General features: G+C 44.0%; 1 protein-coding gene across 10 annotated transcripts in view; it reads right to left on the bottom strand.

Annotated features, from left to right (window-relative positions):
- Positions 1 to 17,621, bottom strand: part of TTLL5 (tubulin tyrosine ligase like 5) — a 234,578-nt gene that overhangs the window by 123,733 nt on the left and 93,224 nt on the right. For all 10 annotated transcript variants that reach the window (XR_005659888.1, XR_005659889.1, XM_039911662.1 and 7 more), the window contains 5 exons: positions 16,549 to 16,652; positions 14,474 to 14,601; positions 13,190 to 13,246; positions 11,834 to 12,235; positions 9,177 to 9,367 (listed from right to left, as the gene is read on the bottom strand). Coding sequence is in view for 8 of the 10 variants with exons in the window: in XM_039911662.1 (XP_039767596.1) it covers positions 9,177 to 9,367; positions 11,834 to 12,235; positions 13,190 to 13,246; positions 14,474 to 14,601; positions 16,549 to 16,652 (882 nt within the window). In the remaining 2 variants the exon portion in view is untranslated. The remainder of the gene's footprint in view (positions 1 to 9,176; positions 9,368 to 11,833; positions 12,236 to 13,189; positions 13,247 to 14,473; positions 14,602 to 16,548; positions 16,653 to 17,621) is intronic.

Below are 17,621 nucleotides of genomic sequence, written 5' to 3'. Positions count from 1 at the left end.
TGAAAAGCAAAAGAGCAAAGAAGAAGGTAGAGAAAAAGACATAAATCAGTAAATAAAGGTATATAATGATAGGTTCCCCTCTCAGGATCACACTTGGAGAGTTTCCAGTACTCTACCAGTCTCGACTAAGGGAGGGAGAGTCAAGTAGAAGAATACCTATTCCATTCCTACCTTGGGCAGTGGCTCACCTGTGCTGGACAGCAGCGGCACGAGAGAGAATGGAGAAGAGAGACTCAAATTGACTGAGCGGAAGAAGGCAATGGTAAACGTTTTCCATATTTTTACCAAGAAAACTATGTATACACTATCAGAAAGATTGCAAGTGGAGGTGGGGCGTTCTGGGAGAGATGTGTGCATGGAGTCGCCGAGGGAAATGACTCGACAGTGTAAGGCAAGAAAAATGATACGTTACGTTAGGGATGTTAGCATTCATTCAATAGTATTTATTGAGCGCTTACTATGTGCAGAGCACTGTACTAAGTTAGCAGACATATTGGGAAGCAGCTTGGCCTAGAGGACAGAGCCCTGGCCTGGGAGTCAGAAGGACCTTGGTTCTAACCCTGGCTCGGTCATCTGTCACAGAGAACAGGACATTCTGGGGAAGGTATCTCCATGGAGTCGCTATGAATCAGAAATGACTTGACAGCACTTAATAATAATAACTAGGGACCTAGGGGACATATAAGGTGGGAGTCCTTGGGTAGTGCGACCCTGGGCAACTCACAACTTCTCTGGGCCTCGGTTACCTCATCTGTAAAATGGGGATTAACACCATGAGCCCCATGTGGGACATGAGCTGTGTCCAACCTGATGAGCTTGCACTTACCCCAGTGCTTAGAACAGTGTTTAACACATAGTAAGCGTTTAACAAATACTCATTATTATTATTGTTGTTGTTATATCCCCAACCCAAGAGAAAGAAGGCAAGGAGAATAACCAAAGACAAAGATGTGGAATTCTGGAAGAAAGGACCATCACAGCTGTCCGAGGGGCATCTGTGAACATCTTAAAAAGACTATTCAATTCCATCGCCCTGCAGCTCTGACCTGAAATTGAATTGTTTGTCACCTGACAGTCATTGACATGGTCAGGGAGATGGAAAAGCTTTGGCCCAAGGGTAGTCTGAAGATGTCAAGACTCTCCAGCTTGAAAAGATGAAGCCTGAGAAGGAACACAATTAATGCCTGCAAAAGTCACACATGGTGGGGACTGGGTAAACCCAAAACTGTTGTTCACTAAATAATAAGACAAGACATATCTTTAAATTATGTGCATATTGTTAAATTATATATTAGAAATTATTCATAATAATGTCTATCTCCCCCTCTAGAATGTAAGCTTGCTGTGGTCAGAGAACGTGTCTACTAATTCTGTTATACATTCTCACGTGTTTAGTACAGTGTTCTGCACATAAGGAGCATGAAATAAATTTCATTGATTAAGAACAACAATAATTATTATTATTATGATTGTATATGTTAAGTGTTTACTATGTGCTAAGTATTGTAATAAACACTGGGTAAGAGCCAAGTTAATCAGATTAGGTACAATCCCATCCCACTTAAGACTCACAGTTTATGTAGGAGGGAGAACAGGTACTGCATCCCAATTTTAAATGAGGTAACTGAGGCAGAAAAGTAATGTGACTTGTCCAAAATCACCCAGCAGGCAAGTGGCTGAGCTTGACTTAGAACCCGGGTCCCCTGACTCCCAGGCCTGAGATCTTTTCATTCATTTATTCATTCAATAGTATTTATTGAGCGCTTACTATGTGCAGAGCACTGTACTAAGCGCTTGGAATGAACAAGTCGGCAACAGATAGAGACAGTCCCTGCCGTTTGACGGGCTTACGGTCTAATCGGGGGAGATGGACAGACGAGAACAATGGCAATAAATAGAGTCGAGGGGAAGAACATCTCGTAAAAACAATGGCAACTAAATAGAATCGAGGCGATGTACATTTCATTAACAAAATAAATAGGGTAATGAAAATATATACAGTTGAGCAGACGAGTACAGTGCTGAGGGGATGGGAAGGGAGAGGGGGAGGAGCGGAGGGAGATGGGGGAAAAGAGGGTTAAGCTGCGGAGAGGTGAAGGGGGGGGTGGTAGAGGGAGTAGAGGGAGAAGAGGAGCTCAGTCTGGGAAGGCCTCTTGGAGGAGGTGAGTTTTAAGTAGGGTTTTGAAGAGGGGAAGAGAATCAGTTTGGCGGAGGTGAGGAGGGAGGGCGTTCCAGGACCGCGGGAGAACGTGGCCCGGGGGTCGACGGCAGGATAGGCGAGACCGAGGGACGGTGAGGAGGTGGGCGGCAGAGGAGCGGAGCGTGCGGGGTGGGCGGTAGAAAGAGAGAAGGGAGGAGAGGTAGGAAGGGGCAAGGTGATGTAGAGCCTTGAAGCCTAGAGTGAGGAGTTTTTGTTTGGAGCGGAGGTTGATAGGCAACCACTGGAGTTGTTTAAGAAGGGGAGTGACATGCCCAGATCGTTTCTGCAGGAAGATGAGCCGGGCAGCGGAGTGAAGAATAGACTGGAGCGGGGCGAGAGAGGAGAAAGGGAGGTCAGAGAGAAGGCTGACACAGTAGTCTAGCCGGGATATAACGAGAGCCTGTAACAGTAAGGTAGCCATTTGGGTGGAGAGGAAAGGGCGGATCTTGGCACTATTGTAAAGGTGAAACCGGCAGGTCTTGGTAACGGATAGGATGTGTGGGGTGAACGAGAGAGACGAGTCAAGGATGACACCGAGATCGCGGGCCCGAGAAACGGGAAGGATGGTCGTGCCATCCACGGTGATAGGGAAGTCTGGGAGAGGACCGGGTTTGGGAGGGAAGATGACGAACTCAGTCTTGCTCATGTTGAGTTTTAGGTGGCGGGCCGACATCCAGGTGGAGACGTCCTGGAGGCAGGGGGAGATGTTTCACAAGGCCATGCTATCATAGCATGGGGGCTCTCACTGACATTTGGAGAGAGAGGTGCAAAACAAAGAGAAACGCATCACACAGTCGATGCTAAGCCTATGAAATTGGTTACCATGGGAAGTTTTGCAGGGTGAAAATACCAGCATATTCATAAGGGATTTGGATAAATTTGGGTACAAGCCACCAGTGATGGATCACTCTAGGGAATGTTTGGGATATAAAGGAAAGGTTAGGGGCCTTACGTCTCTAGCCATCAAGAGAGAAATCAAGTAGAACAACCCTAACATTCCTGGAACCATCCTAATGTGACTCCTGGACCTGGAATACTATCTGAAGACGCATTGTTATGACCCCCAAAAATGAGCTGAGGCTTTGTGGACTAGAAATGAGCAGGAATGACATTTCTAAACGGAGGAAGAAACCAAAGTTAAGAGAGACAAAGGGATGCTCAAGGCTCTGGTAAATGATATCACGAAAGCTCTCCTTGTGAGATTTCTGTGGTAGGCAATTCCCATGAGGCTAAGTTTGCAGCAGGAAACTCCCTGTAACCAAGGAACGAGAGATAGGGTTGGGGAGGTGGGGGGGAGGGGGGCCGGGGAGAGGGTAGGAAGGAAAAAATGAAAGAGCGGCTCTGGTATGAGTTTCCACTCTTTGTCTAAATGAAAAATGTGAAGAGCTAAAAGTGCCTCATCCTCCTCGGGATCTGTCAGCACATTTCCAGGCGGGCTGGCTGCATGTCGGGCACTGGCTGGCTGGGGAGTGAGGCTGGAGACGGCCCCATCGAGCCCGCGCCTGGGTGGTCTGATGTTATCCCTTTGATTAAACTCCCTGGCTGGAAGAGTTGGAGCTGCTCCTAATGATAGCTGGGTCCTGAAATCTCACACACCCTCCCAGAGCGGCCCATTGCTCCAACTGCTTCCCCTCCTCCCACTCTTCACCACAACGCTGGGCCAATTCACCACATTCTTCTGCTCACTAACATCAATAACCACAAAGTGCTATGGCCTGTAAAGATTGCAGGAACAGCAGAGCCCCTCCTTTTCCACCCCACCAACTCCCACACCAGCCCCTGATAATGAGACCTCACACAGACCCTTTGCTCCAGCACCCTCTTATCCACTTCAGAAGGCTCTGGGGAAAAGGTACATGTATGTCGATCCACAGAATAACATAGAAAAGTTGTACAAAGCTACATAGGTCAGACAGTCAGTCAACTGTATTTATTGAACACTTGTGTGAAGAACACTGTACTAAGCGCTTGGGAGAGTACAATATAACAATATAACAGACATCCCCTGCCCACAGTAAGCTTACAGTCTAAAGGGGAGACAGACATTATAGAAATAAATTAAATTACAGTTATGCATATAGGTGCTGTCGGGCTTGGAGGGGAGATGAAAAAAGGAAACAAGTCAAAGCAATGAAGAAGGGAGTGGGAGAAGAGAAAAGGAGGGCTTAGTCAGGGAAGGCCTCTTGGAGGAGATGTGCCTTTAAATAAGGGCTTGAAGGCAGGGAGAGTAATTGTCTTTCAGACATGAAGATGGAGGACGTTCTAGGACAGGGGCAGGATGTGGCCAAGAGGTCAACAGTGAGATAGATGAGATCGAATTACAGTGAGAAGGTTGGCATTGAAGGAGCTAAGTGAGTGGGCAGGCTGGGTTTTAGTAGGAGACTGGCGAGGGGCGATAGGAGGGGGCAAGTTGAACGAGTGCTTTAAAGCTGATGGTAAGGAGTTTCAGTTTGATGCGGAGGTGGATGGGCAACCACTGGAGGTTCATCTACCTAGACTGTACACACTCTCATACATACCACTTTGTCAAGCTTAGAGGCACCGATTTCTGCACTGCACATGCCAACCCCAAGATGTGAGATGCATCCTTTACATGCATACAGTGCAAAATTAATTGAGAACAAGGACCAGGTTCAAAACCTGTAACTCAATCAATCAGTCAAGCAAGCAAGCAAGAATATTTCCTGAGTACTTCACGTAGAAGCACTTGGGAAGTGCTTCAGAGAGTATTACAGAGTAATAGATATGGCCCCTGGCCTCAAGGAGCTTACAGTTAAATAAACAGACCCTAAAATAAGTTACAGGTAGGGGTGGAAGAGCAACAGAGTAGAGAGTTATGTACATAAGTCGGGAGGGGGTGTGTGGGTTCCCAAGTGCTTAGGAGACACACGTGCTGATGTGGCAGGAGGAGTATACATCAGTCAGAGAAAGTCATCTGGAGATGTGGACAGGGCAGTGGTCAGCCATATATGGGAGGGGGTTCCAGGGAGAATGGAGGGCATGAGGAAGAGGTGGCAGAGAGACAGTGAGGAGGATGGCTTGAGAGAAGCGAAAATGAGAACTGGGGTGTGCATGGCACAGAGATGAGAAGAGCAAAGTTGAGAGATGATGGAGTGCCTTAAAGCTAATGGCCCGGAGTTTCTGCTTGTTGCAGAAAGAGGTTCTCGAGGCACTGGGAGATGTTTTGGAAAACTGATTTGGGCAGCAGAATGAAGTATGGGCTGGAGAGAAGAGAGAATGAATGTTGGAAGGTCAGAGAGGAAGCTGAAGGTAGGAAATGACAAGCTTTTAGGGTCTAGTTCTCAGAAGGTTCAATGGGTGCCTAGAATTCCACTCACTCACTTGGTGCTTAATAAATGAGAATGAATATATATCACAGCCTATAACTATGCAATCCTAAATCCTCTCTCTCTCACACACACAATATAAATATATATTATAATTAATATGTATATACACACACACCCCCATGTTCCAATCAATGAAGAGAGCTCTTTCACAGCATACCAGTTTTAGACTATATGTAAATGTGAAAATGATTCAAAGGAAGGTGAGGTGTTTCTGCCAGTAAACTTTTAAATATTAAATGCTAAAACCAGATTACTATGAATTAGTTACAATAGTAACTGCCTCTACTGGACACCTGCTGGTACTTATACTGCTCTGATGGACGCATGGATTAATTTTGCCGGGACACCTCTCTGTAAATGAAGAGCCCTCAACCAAAAATCAAGGGAATATTTAAGTATGCTCCCAACAGTGACACCCTGAAATTACTGTTGGATGAACACCGACACAGAATGTTACCACCTTCTTAATATTAAACCATCCTCTATTACATAAAAATTACATCAGTAAGAAAATTGGAAAGTCAGTAATATTTTTTTCATACTGTTGGTACAAAAACAATCATCCTCAGCAGTTGTTGAGCCTACTAGCGTCCTCCACGCCACCTCTTCTTTGCCCATCCAAGATAGCAAGCTCAGCCTCAGGCATCAAGGCTCTGTTCTGGTCCCTTTCTTATTACATTATACTAAGTCTCTTGGGGAGTTCATCTTCACCTCCACAGAGATCTACCTCGCTAGCCCTGCCTTCTCACCTCTTCTTCAATCTCACATGTCATCTTATCTTTCAGGTCATCTCCACATGGATGAACCAAATTACAACATGCCTAAAACTCAAATTCCCTTCTTCCCCTCCAAATCTTCTCCACCTAAAGTTCCACGGCAGTTGATACCACGACCATCCTCGCTACCTTCGAAGCCTGAAAATACGACATTATCCCTTACTTGTTTCTCTTGCAACTCCCCTTTTATGTTGCTAAATCCTGCCTCTATTCCTATGAAGCATTTCCAGGTTCAGCCCCTTCTGCATCCCAATGATCACCAACTAATCTTGGCAAATGTCATATTTTTGTTTGCCTACTGCATCACCCCAGTATCCCTGCCTTGAATCTCTCCCCTCATCACTCCAGGCTTCGCTAAATTGCCTGCAACATTTTTCTAAAACGTCATTCTGCACATGTCCCCCTAGCCCCCCAACTCTTCAAATAGTTGCAATGGTTACCTATTCCTCTCCCTATCAAGCAGAATCTCCTGAACTCCTGCCTATTCATTTTAAGGCACTCTACCAGCTCTCCCTTCTCCCAACCTACTCTCTCGTGCCACTCCTCCCAAGCCACACTCTTCCCTCCTCCCAAGCTAACCCGTTCATTGTGCTTCATTCTTACCTAGGTCACGCTTTTAGACTGTGAGCCCCATATGAGAAAGCACTGTATTCGACCTATCATTAGTACAATGTGCGGCACCTAGTAAAGGCTTCAATATAATTATGCCTTTCCCCTTGCCCCAAGTCCCTTTGCCCCCTAAATCTGCCAGAATTCAGCTCTCCCCATAGTCGAAGACCTTTGGAAATCTCATCTCCTCCAGCAAGCCTTTCCTGATTTAATTCTCTTCCCCCAGATTATTTTCCTTCCTCTAACACTTCAGGCCTACATCAACTATGCACTTGTATATTCATAACCAAACCCAGCACTTCTGCACTCCTCTGCTTACTTTATAACATATAAACATCCACTTCTGTCCCAACTATAAATTATACCAGTGTATATTTCTCCTGCTAGATTGTAAGTCCCTTGAGAACAAGGATTGATCATGTCTTCTAATTGTATTGTTCCCTCTCAACTGCTTACTATAGCACCCTGCACACAGTAGGTACTCAAAAAATAGTTTTGATCAATAATAGATAGAGCCCAGACCTGGAACTCAGAAGGTCCTGGGTTCTAAAGTTGGCTCCCTCACTTGCCTGATATGTGACTACGGGCAAGTCACTCAACTTCTCTGTACCTCAGTTACCTCATCTGTAAAATGGGGATTAAAACTGTGAGCCCCATGTGGGACAGGGACTGTGTCCAACCTGACTGCTTGTACCTACCCCAGCATTTAGAACAGTGCTTGACATTTTGTAAGTGCTTAACAAATACCATTATTGTTATAGTATTATTATTATTAGCTAATAAACTAGAATATGGATTGCCGGGGGATTTGGTTAGGACATAAGCAGAGAGCCATCCGCATGAAATTCCCCTCTACAAACTCACAATCCGGGATGAGGCCATGGGGAGAATAAGACAAGAGCCATGCTACGACCAGAAGGGAAAAAAACAAAACAAATAAAACCCTTCCCAATCACTGAGACTTTTAAACCCCATACTGGAATCAGGAAGATGCAGAGAGGAACAGTTTAAAGAAATTCTTTATACAAACACATTGATTTTCATCTTCACTACTTTACCAACCTTTTAATGTTATATTATAGATTGCAATGCCACCAACCTAGAACTGCATTCTAGTAGGAAGAGATGGACTTGCGGTGCAATATCAGAACTCCACAATAAATAAATAAGAAATAAATCTTTTATCACACAAAATCCTGCCTCTCATGTGGTTGAACCTCCTTTTGGTAAAATCATACGTGTCTTCCTCCCTGTTTCAGGTGGGAACAAACTAGTTCTAAGGTCCACCATCTTTGATATTACCCCACGAATCTGGGTTGAATTTAAGGACCTCGGGGCCCAGCAATGGTGAGGTTTTGGGTTCTGCATGCCTCTGAACTTGCTGTCACTAAACTTGGTAGGGCACTCAGCACATGTTTGAAACAATGGGATCGAACATTGACTCACACTGGCTCATCATATCAATCAATCAACTGTATTTATTGAGAGCTTACTACTACACAGCACTATGCTACACACTTGGTAGAGTTCGATACTACAGAATTAGCAAATGACGACCTTACAATCTACAGGGGGAGACAGACATTACTACAAATAAGAAATTTAGAATATATCGTTTAAAGATAAGTGCGGGGGGGCTTGTGGCGGGGCAAATATCAAGTGTCCAAAGGTCACAGATTGCAGTCCCTATGATCAGAACCTAAATAAATTAGGTATTACTTACACCAGAATTATCAGCACCTTATTCCCACACCCTCTATCAGATCAATGTGTTTGCATAAAGAATTTCTTTAAACTGTTCCTCTCTGCATCTTCCTGATTCCAGTATGGGGTTTAAAAGCCTCAGTGATTGGGAAGGGATTTTTTTGTTTTGTTTTTTTCCCTTCTGGTCATGGCACGGCTCTTGTGTTATTCTCCCCATGGCCTCATCCCAGATTGTGAGTTTGTAGAAGGGAATTTCATGAGGATGGCTCTCTGCTTATGTCATAACCAAATCCCCCGGCAATTCAAATTCTAGTTTATTAGGTTAATAATAATTATTATTATTAGCCTTATCCTGGAATAAAGTGGCCCTTTGCTAGAGTTGAGAGAATTGGGAATCAGTCAAGGCAGGAAGGAAGGAGGCCGTTCTAGACCATTCCAGACAAACACTCAATAAATCTACCCCTTCACAGAGCAAAGCATGTCCTTAGGCTTTCCTGTCTCTCTCCAAGAGACCTGTACCGATTCCGCTGCCCATACCTGCTGGGTGAGGAGACTGATGTGGCTTGGGGGAGAATACTGCCTTGCTGCCTGTTTCTCAACCAGGCGCTGATATTCAGATGTGAAAGCACTGGGATTGTGCCATCTGGCCTGGGAAGACCCATCATCTCCTTCTTTCTGAGGCTTGCTTGATCCAGCCGGCTGCCTGCTTGGACTTCGCTGGCATGACCCTGCCAAGTAGATACAAGGAGTTGTTGCCATTGAAGAGAAGTACAATCAGAGGAACTTCACCAGCCAAAAGGCACTTTGCTAAACCCTGGGCCCTTGTTTAATATGAGAAATGGCCCACTATAAGATACCTAAAGACAGCTTCACCCCAGCACAACTCCACCCTGCAAACCTAGGGAGCGGTAGATATGCAAAAATGGAGCAAAACTCTCAAGGTTATATAGAATTACTTCATTTCCTATGAGTTAACCAGTTAGGGTTCTCTGAAAATACAGTACTCACTAAAGCACCACAATACAAACAAGTTTACCTGAAATTTCCTAACCTTGAGAGGCAACAATGTTGACCTTTAAAGCAATCGATCACTTTGCCCCCTCCTACCTGATCTCTCTATGCTCCTACTACCCAGTCCGCACATGTCCCTCCTCTAATGCTAACATTCTTACTGTACTTCGATCTCTTCTATTTCACTGCCTACCTCTCAGCCACATCCTGCCTCTGGTCTGAAATGCCCTCCCTTTTCACATCCGACAGACAATTACTCTCCCCACCTTCAAAGTCTAATTGAAGGCACATCTCTTCCAAGAGGCCTTCCCTGACCAAGCCCTCCTTTCCTTTTCCACTCCCTTCTGCGGCACCCTGACTTGATCTTTTTATTCATTCCCCCTCCCAGCCCCACGGCATTCATGTAATATCTGAAATTTATTTATATTAATATCTGTCTCCCCCTTTAGACTGTAAGCTCATTGTGGGAATGGAATGCGTCAGTTATATTACTATATCGTACTCACCCAAACACTTAGTACAGTGTTCTGCAAGCAGTAAGCACTCAATATATATGACTGACTACTAACCTAAATGTACAATAATGACTTCTTTCCTCCCATTTCTTGTGTTTTTTCAAGTCTGGTAAAGCTCTTTGCCCGAAGAGCGAGCTTTATTTTTTGGCATGTCTTTCTCTGTCTACCTAGGTAGATGCTTACTACAGTGGCATTTGGACAAGCTGGAAGTTCCAAAAAATCCAAGGAAACAGAGTTTGCTTGCAGATGCGCAAATCCCAAGACCGTCATCTTATTTCTTGGAATACTTCATTTTTGCTTCAAGATTGGCTGTATTTTGAGTTTTGGTGGGATTTTTTTGGAAGAAGCTCTTAATTCTACAATATATACATTTTCTGTCATCTTTTAGTCATTTGGGTTAAATAAGAATTGAGAGTGCATTTGCCGGGGACCTGAGGGAGTTTAAAGAGCGGGAAAGGGCTATTTTTCTCATCCTTGCCCAAATGAAAAATGACATTTGGCTTAATTAGAAAGTAGAATGTCACCATGTAAGTTGTCTTTGAAGCCAGAGAAGACCCTTTAGAGTTTGTATTGGCATTAACACTGCATCAGTGTTAAACCTTGAGACTTCCTCCCTGAATAATGCCTCTTCAGCTAGTGTTCAAAAATAAAGCTGTTTTCCATTCCTCTCCTACAGTGAGCCAATTCCTTTCCGTTCGCATAGATGGGCAGCAGGGAAATATCGACTTCGCTGTTGCTTTTGTTAGTCTCCCACTAGTTCTTTCGGTAAATTCACTAATACGGTTCAGGTTTAAAATGCTTATGTGCCATACTCCAAGAACAAAGAGTGCTCACAAACCTGCAGGGGAAAGTGAACTCAACTCCTCTCTTTGCCTGTTCAACTCACTCTGATTTGGCTGAGTGGCCTAGGGATCCTCGTAATATTTCTTCCCTTTTTTATTTATATCTTTCCAACCTATTCAATGTAAACATCAGTCTAAAGATAAAGAATCTAAGTTTGTCTTGTCTCATGCTTTTGAGTCCTCGCCAATCCACAGCGACTCTATGGACACATCTCTCCCAGAATTCATTCAATAGTATTTATCAAGCGCTTACTATGTGCAGAGCACTGTACTAAGCGCTTGGAATATACAATCTGAATGCCCCACCTCTACCTGCAATCATTCTGACAGTGTATCCTTGGAGTTTATTTGGTAAAAAGATGGGTGGTTTACCATTGCCTTCTTCCGCGCGGTAAACTTGAGTCTCTACCCTTGACCCTCTCCCATACCACTGCTGCCTAGTACAGGTGAGTTTTAACTTATAGCAGATGGCCTTCTACTCGCTATCCACTGCCCAAGCTAGGGATGCAATGGACAGGCCTCTGCCTGACTCTCCCTCCTGTAGTCGAGACTGGTAGAGTACTGGAAACTCTCCAGGTTCCATCCTGCGAGGGGCTGACTAAGCTAGGTCCCTCCTAACCTGGGAAACGATACATTGCTTGCTTTACAGAAAGAACTTAAGTCAGCTAAAATCAAGGGAAAAGAAGTCTGGGGCTATATCACGGTGAAGCCTCAGGGCAAACTCATCACGACTAATAATCACGGAATGGCTAGTCAACCAAATATTATCCAAAGATTCAAACACTCTGATTTTGGATTACTTCTATGCCTCAACATTCACACTAACCCGCTTTTGCCGAGGAGGGCCGGGACAGTCTCTGGCTGAAGACTTGTGCCGTGCTTGGAAACGAGGAGACGGAACCAAGGGAATAACTGCCAGACTGACAGCGGGGCAGTCCCACTGGGCTTGGTGCATGAGGCGGCTCAGGGAAGGCGGAATGGCAACAGCTGGTCGGAGCAGGGTTCTGAAAAGCAGCTGAGGAGGGAAGAACCGTGCTGGCAATGGTTGGAGGAACATGGGACAGAGCAGGATGGACGCCTGGCCCTAATGTGCAGCCAGGAGCAAGGGGGCGAGATGACAACTGGGAGCTGTGAGTTCTTGAAAATACGGCACTGGGACCGGCAGCAGCAGCACAGGGGGAGTGGCCAAAGGGAAGCTTTCCCTCTTCATCCATTGGAGTGGGATGTCCTGTCAAAAACATTTGGAAAAGACACAGTGAGACTCTATCTAGGGAGGGTTTCTCATGGAACAGACTAGCAAATAATAATAATAATAATGGTATTTGTTAAGCACTTACTATGTATCACAACTGTTCTAAGTGCTGGGGGAGATACAAGGTAATCGGGTTGTCCCATGTGGGGCTCACAGTCTTAATCCCCATTTTACCAATGAGGGAACTGAGGCAAGAGAAGTTAAGTGACTTGCCCAAAGACAAACAGCTGATAAGTGGCAGAGCCAGGATTAGAACCCACGACATCCGACTCCCAAGCCCATGCTCTTTCCACTAAGCCAGCGAAGAAGCAGATGAGAAAAGATTTACTAACCTACTCCTGAGCTCAGCAAGATTTAGGTGCCAATTTGCTCCTCTTAAGAGCCTGAGAAGAAATCTGCCCACCAAAGATATTTTCTACACACTACATACTTTCTGAACTTGCGTCTTTTCAGTGGCAAATAATAATTATCGTATTTGTTAAGCGCTTATTATGTGTTGGGCACTGTACTATACCACCCAAATACATTGAGGGTATTATTATACTAATCAGAAATAGCATTATGACAGTAAATGTCCCATGCCGCTTCACTCCATTATTTTTATAGATTGTAGAGCTTCAAAACCAAAACACAGACATCCTTCTGACAGAAATGCAGGATAAAAGACTGGAAGAGAAAGAATCTGCTTAAGAATCAGGATCATCTACCTACATCTGGTGAATTGGATTCATTTCTAATTAACACCATTATTGATGAACCTAAACTGTGCATTGCTTTAATGGCAATAAGCCTGTCCAAGTTTTGAAGGCACTCATGAGCTCAAATCAAACAATCAATGGCATTTACTGAGCACTTCCTGTGTGCAGAGCACTGTACTAAGTAGTTGGAAAAGATGGACTGTTAAGTAAGTTTCTGATATTAGCCTCATACCAACTGCTTGGGGTCTGGGCTTCTTTACTTTCACTTCTTCCATGGTTTCTGGATCATCTGAAATGTAAAATTGAGAGGAGTCAGACATTTGCTATTTAACTCAATCTATCAGTAGTATTTGTTGAGCTCTTGCTGTGTACAGAACACTGTACTCAGTGCTTGAGAGAATTACTTGTATTTCCAAAACACATTTATTACTAGTTTCAATGAAGACTAAGAATTATTACTCCCATTCTACAATGGGAGAGACTGAGGCCAAGCGACATGTATGTCAATAGATAAATTAGCCATATAAATGGAGAGTTCCTGAAAGCTCACCTCCTCCAGGAGGCCTTCCCAGACTAAGCAGCCCTTTTCCTCCCTTCCCCATCACCTCAACTCCCTCGCTCTGCTCTACCCCCTCCCTGCCCCACAGCATTTGTGAATATATGTACATATTTTTCTATTTTATTAATTACATGTATATATCTATAATTCTATTTATTTATATTGATGCTATTGATGCCTGTTTACTTGTTTTGATGTCTGTCTCCCCACTTCTAGACTGTGAGCTCATTGTTGGGTAGGGATTGTCTCTTTGTTGCTGAATTGTACTTTCCAAGTGCTTAGTACAGTGCTCTGCACACAGTAAGCGCGTAATAAATACAATTGAATGAAATCAAATTTACAGTTGCAAACATTTTGTTCTGTTTACACCTCTGAACCATTCCTCTATGTTATTCAGTGACAAAACAGCACAGTAATAATAATAATATTATTATTATGGTAGTTATATGCACTTACTAGGTGCCAAGCACTGTACTAAGCACTGAGGTAGGTACAAAATAATCAGGTTGGATGGACCCAATCCTGTCCCACATGGGGCACATAGTCACAGTACGACGCAGTAAGATTTAATCTCCATTTTACAAAATGAGGCACAGAGAAGTCAAGTGATTTGCCCAATTCACAGAGTAGGCAAGTGGGGGAGCCAGGCTTAGAACCCAGGCCCCCTGACTCCCAAGCCCAGGCCCCTTCCATTAAGCCACGCTGCTCCCCAAGCTGGGAAATTCTGTGGACACTATAACACTCCCTCAGATGAGAGTGATTTTTCAAGGGACAAACGTAACTCCAAAGGGCTGCAAAATAAAAGTAGCTTTCTCATGCCTTATGTATGGCCTCACTGCCTTCCAGGATGCCTGGTCAAAGCTGAGATCATGACTGATTCTAGATCTATCCTTCCAGTCACATCCTTTCTTCACCCCACTCCTTAAGCTCCTCCATAGCCTTAACCCAAATACTCACCTCCTTTGGCCCCACTATCAGAATAATTGCTTTTGGGCTTGTTGGATTTGGACTGAGTTCCCAGGAAGATACTTGCAGATTTGTTCTTTTGGGTGTAAAGGGTCAGTACATCTTCTAGTTCTTTCTCACTAACATTAGGAGAACACAGAGGAATTAATGCCAGAAGCTAATGGTAACACAAAACAAAAGAAATGCCATACTGGGTTACATTTATGATTCATCCCACCCAGAATTGTCTTTGACAATGGTGAGTGGATAATTGGAGGAGCTTTTTGAAGGCTGCCCTCTTTACCTATGTCCCTCTGATAACTCTCTCACCTCCTTTAATTTTTGCCTCTAATATTCCTTACTTTGCCAATCACATTTAGTGAGCACTTACTGTGTGCAGAGCACTATACGAAGCATTTGGGAGAGTACAATCTAAAAGAGATGGTAGACCCGTTCCCTGCCCTCTAACAACTCCCTATAGATCTCTCATGCATGAATTTTGCCAGAACCTGCAGCTACAAAGCTTCATATGGAAAAAGGAAAAATGTAGAGAAAGAAGAAGTGAGATGCAAAAGAGAAAAAAAAACAAAGCCATCTCTATTAACAGGTTGGCTTGGGTAAAAAATGGGAATGAAACCCCATAGGAGTTCATCTTAATTCTGAAATTCACTGGGGGTAATCACTATTCAAGGGTCTACTGTCTAGGATCCAGAGGGTACCTCTCTTTAAACAACCTCAAATTAGGAAACTGCCACAAATCTAAGAGGAACTGCAGACTCCATATATTTCCTGCAATCAAAACAGAAGTCACAGGCAGGAGCATATTTACACACCATCTTAGAGCAGCTGACATCACTAAAAAGTTCATAAATGTTCCCTCTCAAATATCCAGAACCATCACTGAACGCCAACTCCTCAATATATAAAAAGCTCCCTATCTGTTTTCACTCTTATTTGGAAAACCCTCGGAGAATCTAGAAATTATTATTTCTCCAATTCCCAGTGCTGTCATCTTCTATTTGGAGGCAGGGATTTTCTTTCTCTGCCTCTGAAAGGTAACTCTTTCCTTCCTTCCTTCCCTCCCTCCTTTCCTTCCTTCTTCCCTTCCTTCCTTCCCTCCTTCCTTACTCTATGAGGGCTGTTGCCACTCCAAGTCCAAGAAGGCCAGCAAACTGATATTCACAAAAGGTTTTTGGAATTCACCACAAATGGTGGTTCTACTTTGTTGTTTTTAAGCCCCACTGAGAGACCATGTTTAAATTCAGAGCATGTGGCCCCTAAATAACACTTTTTGATGCTGAAGAAGGAGGAGGTTGAGGAAAATGCATATATTTATGCTCCCCAGGGCTTTGGAAGGCTGAGTTCAACTAATAGGCTATGCTGTCCCTTTAACACAGGCTTCAGAAGTTTGGTAAGCTCTCCATTTTAACATAAGCCCTTCCAAAGTCAGGCTTGCAAAGATTTCTAATTGTCTGCCGGTTTTTCTTACATTACAGATACTTGGATGTGGTGACAACTGGCTCCAATGTGCAAAAGGGCCTAACCGAATACTAGCATTTGTAATCCCTAAAGACTAAAACTCTCCATGAGGGACTTTGCAATTTGTTCTATTTTATATAAATTAGGCGTGACCCTGTCACTACTGAGAAATTGCCAATTCTCCAAAGCTTTCAACTAAGGCAAAGTTTGGTCATCGCCTCTGCATTGGCAGGCCCGGGACAAACTCCGATTCAGTAAACACAAGAGGCCTCCATCGGGATCTTCCCAAAGGGGCTCTCTCAGCACCTTGAGTGGTGTATGCTGTGAAGGCCGCCTGGAGACAGAGTCCAGCTACCAGGCAGCAGTGTTTTGATAACCGAAGCCATGACAACAGCTTTACAACAGCAGCATAACTAGCTGAGATTTGGAAAGGCAGGAGCAGACTAAACTCTTGCTCTCTTTCTGAGGGGTGATTTCACTCACATCCATACGTGTCAAAAAGATGGGCGGAGTGCAAGGTGGGGGAGGAATAGGAACACTACTTCAGGAAATGCTACAAATGTTATGGGAAGGGAGCGGAATACACTTAAGGAAGAAACCTTTCCTACCTTGCATGGGTAATGAAGTCCTGAAAGTGGTTAGCATTAATCCCTTCTTCCTCTTCCTCCTCTGATTTCTTCCTTGATCTCTTCTCAGCCATTTGCTCTGTTTCCTATAAACAGACAAACAACGGTTCTTTCTGTATGTGACAAGCAAAGGTCATTCTATGACTTTAACTCTCTGTGTCCTTAGTCTGGCTCCAAATATCATTGGGGCAATAACTTGAGAAGAAGCCAGGAGTCTAGAGGACTGGAGGAGTATCACAGAAGAAAGCTCAATAAGATAATAGAACTGATAGAGGCAAAAAGGTCTTCTCCCACTCCCTAACTCTATCTCTACCCTATTACTACTGTAGACAAGCCCTTTGGATTCTTTACTTTCTTGTAAAACTAAAACAATACTTTCCACCAATGTTTTATCAATCAATTAATCCGCCAATGGAATTTATTTACCACATAATGTAAGCAGAGCACTGTACTACACTTTTGGGAAAGCAGTGTGGCCCGATGACAAGGGCATGGACCTGGGAGTCAGGAGACCTGGGTTCTAATTCCGGCTCTATCACTTGTCTGCTGTGTGGCCTTGAGCAAGTCACTCAATTGCCCCTTCCTCATCTGTGAAATGGGAATTAAATCCTACTCCCTCCTAGTTAGACTAGTTAGACTGTGAATCCCATATAGGCCTGGGGCTGTGTCCGCCTTGGAGAAGCAGCGTGGCTTAATGGAAAGAACCTGGAGGTTCTAATCTCTGCTCCACCACTTACCAGCTGTGTGACTTTGGGTAAATCACTTAACTTCTCTGTGCCTCAATCACCTCATCTGTAAAATGGGGATTAAAACTGTGAGCCCCACGTGGGACAACCTGATTCACCCTCTATCTACCCCAGTGCTTAGAACAGTGCTTGGCACATAGTAAGGGCTTAACAAATACCACCATTATTATTATATTACATTTATCCAATATAGCGCATAAGTATTATTAATTAGTGAGACAGAAAGCATTTAATAAGTGTTATTAATTACTGTACAGTTGGTAGACACCAGCCCTGCCCACAAAGAGTTACACTCTATGAAATATGGGC

This window comes from Ornithorhynchus anatinus, chromosome 1 (genome assembly GCF_004115215.2).
Source record: "Ornithorhynchus anatinus isolate Pmale09 chromosome 1, mOrnAna1.pri.v4, whole genome shotgun sequence".
Classification (NCBI taxonomy): Eukaryota; Metazoa; Chordata; class Mammalia; order Monotremata; family Ornithorhynchidae; genus Ornithorhynchus; species Ornithorhynchus anatinus.
This window is presented reverse-complemented; position numbering and strand designations above follow the sequence as displayed.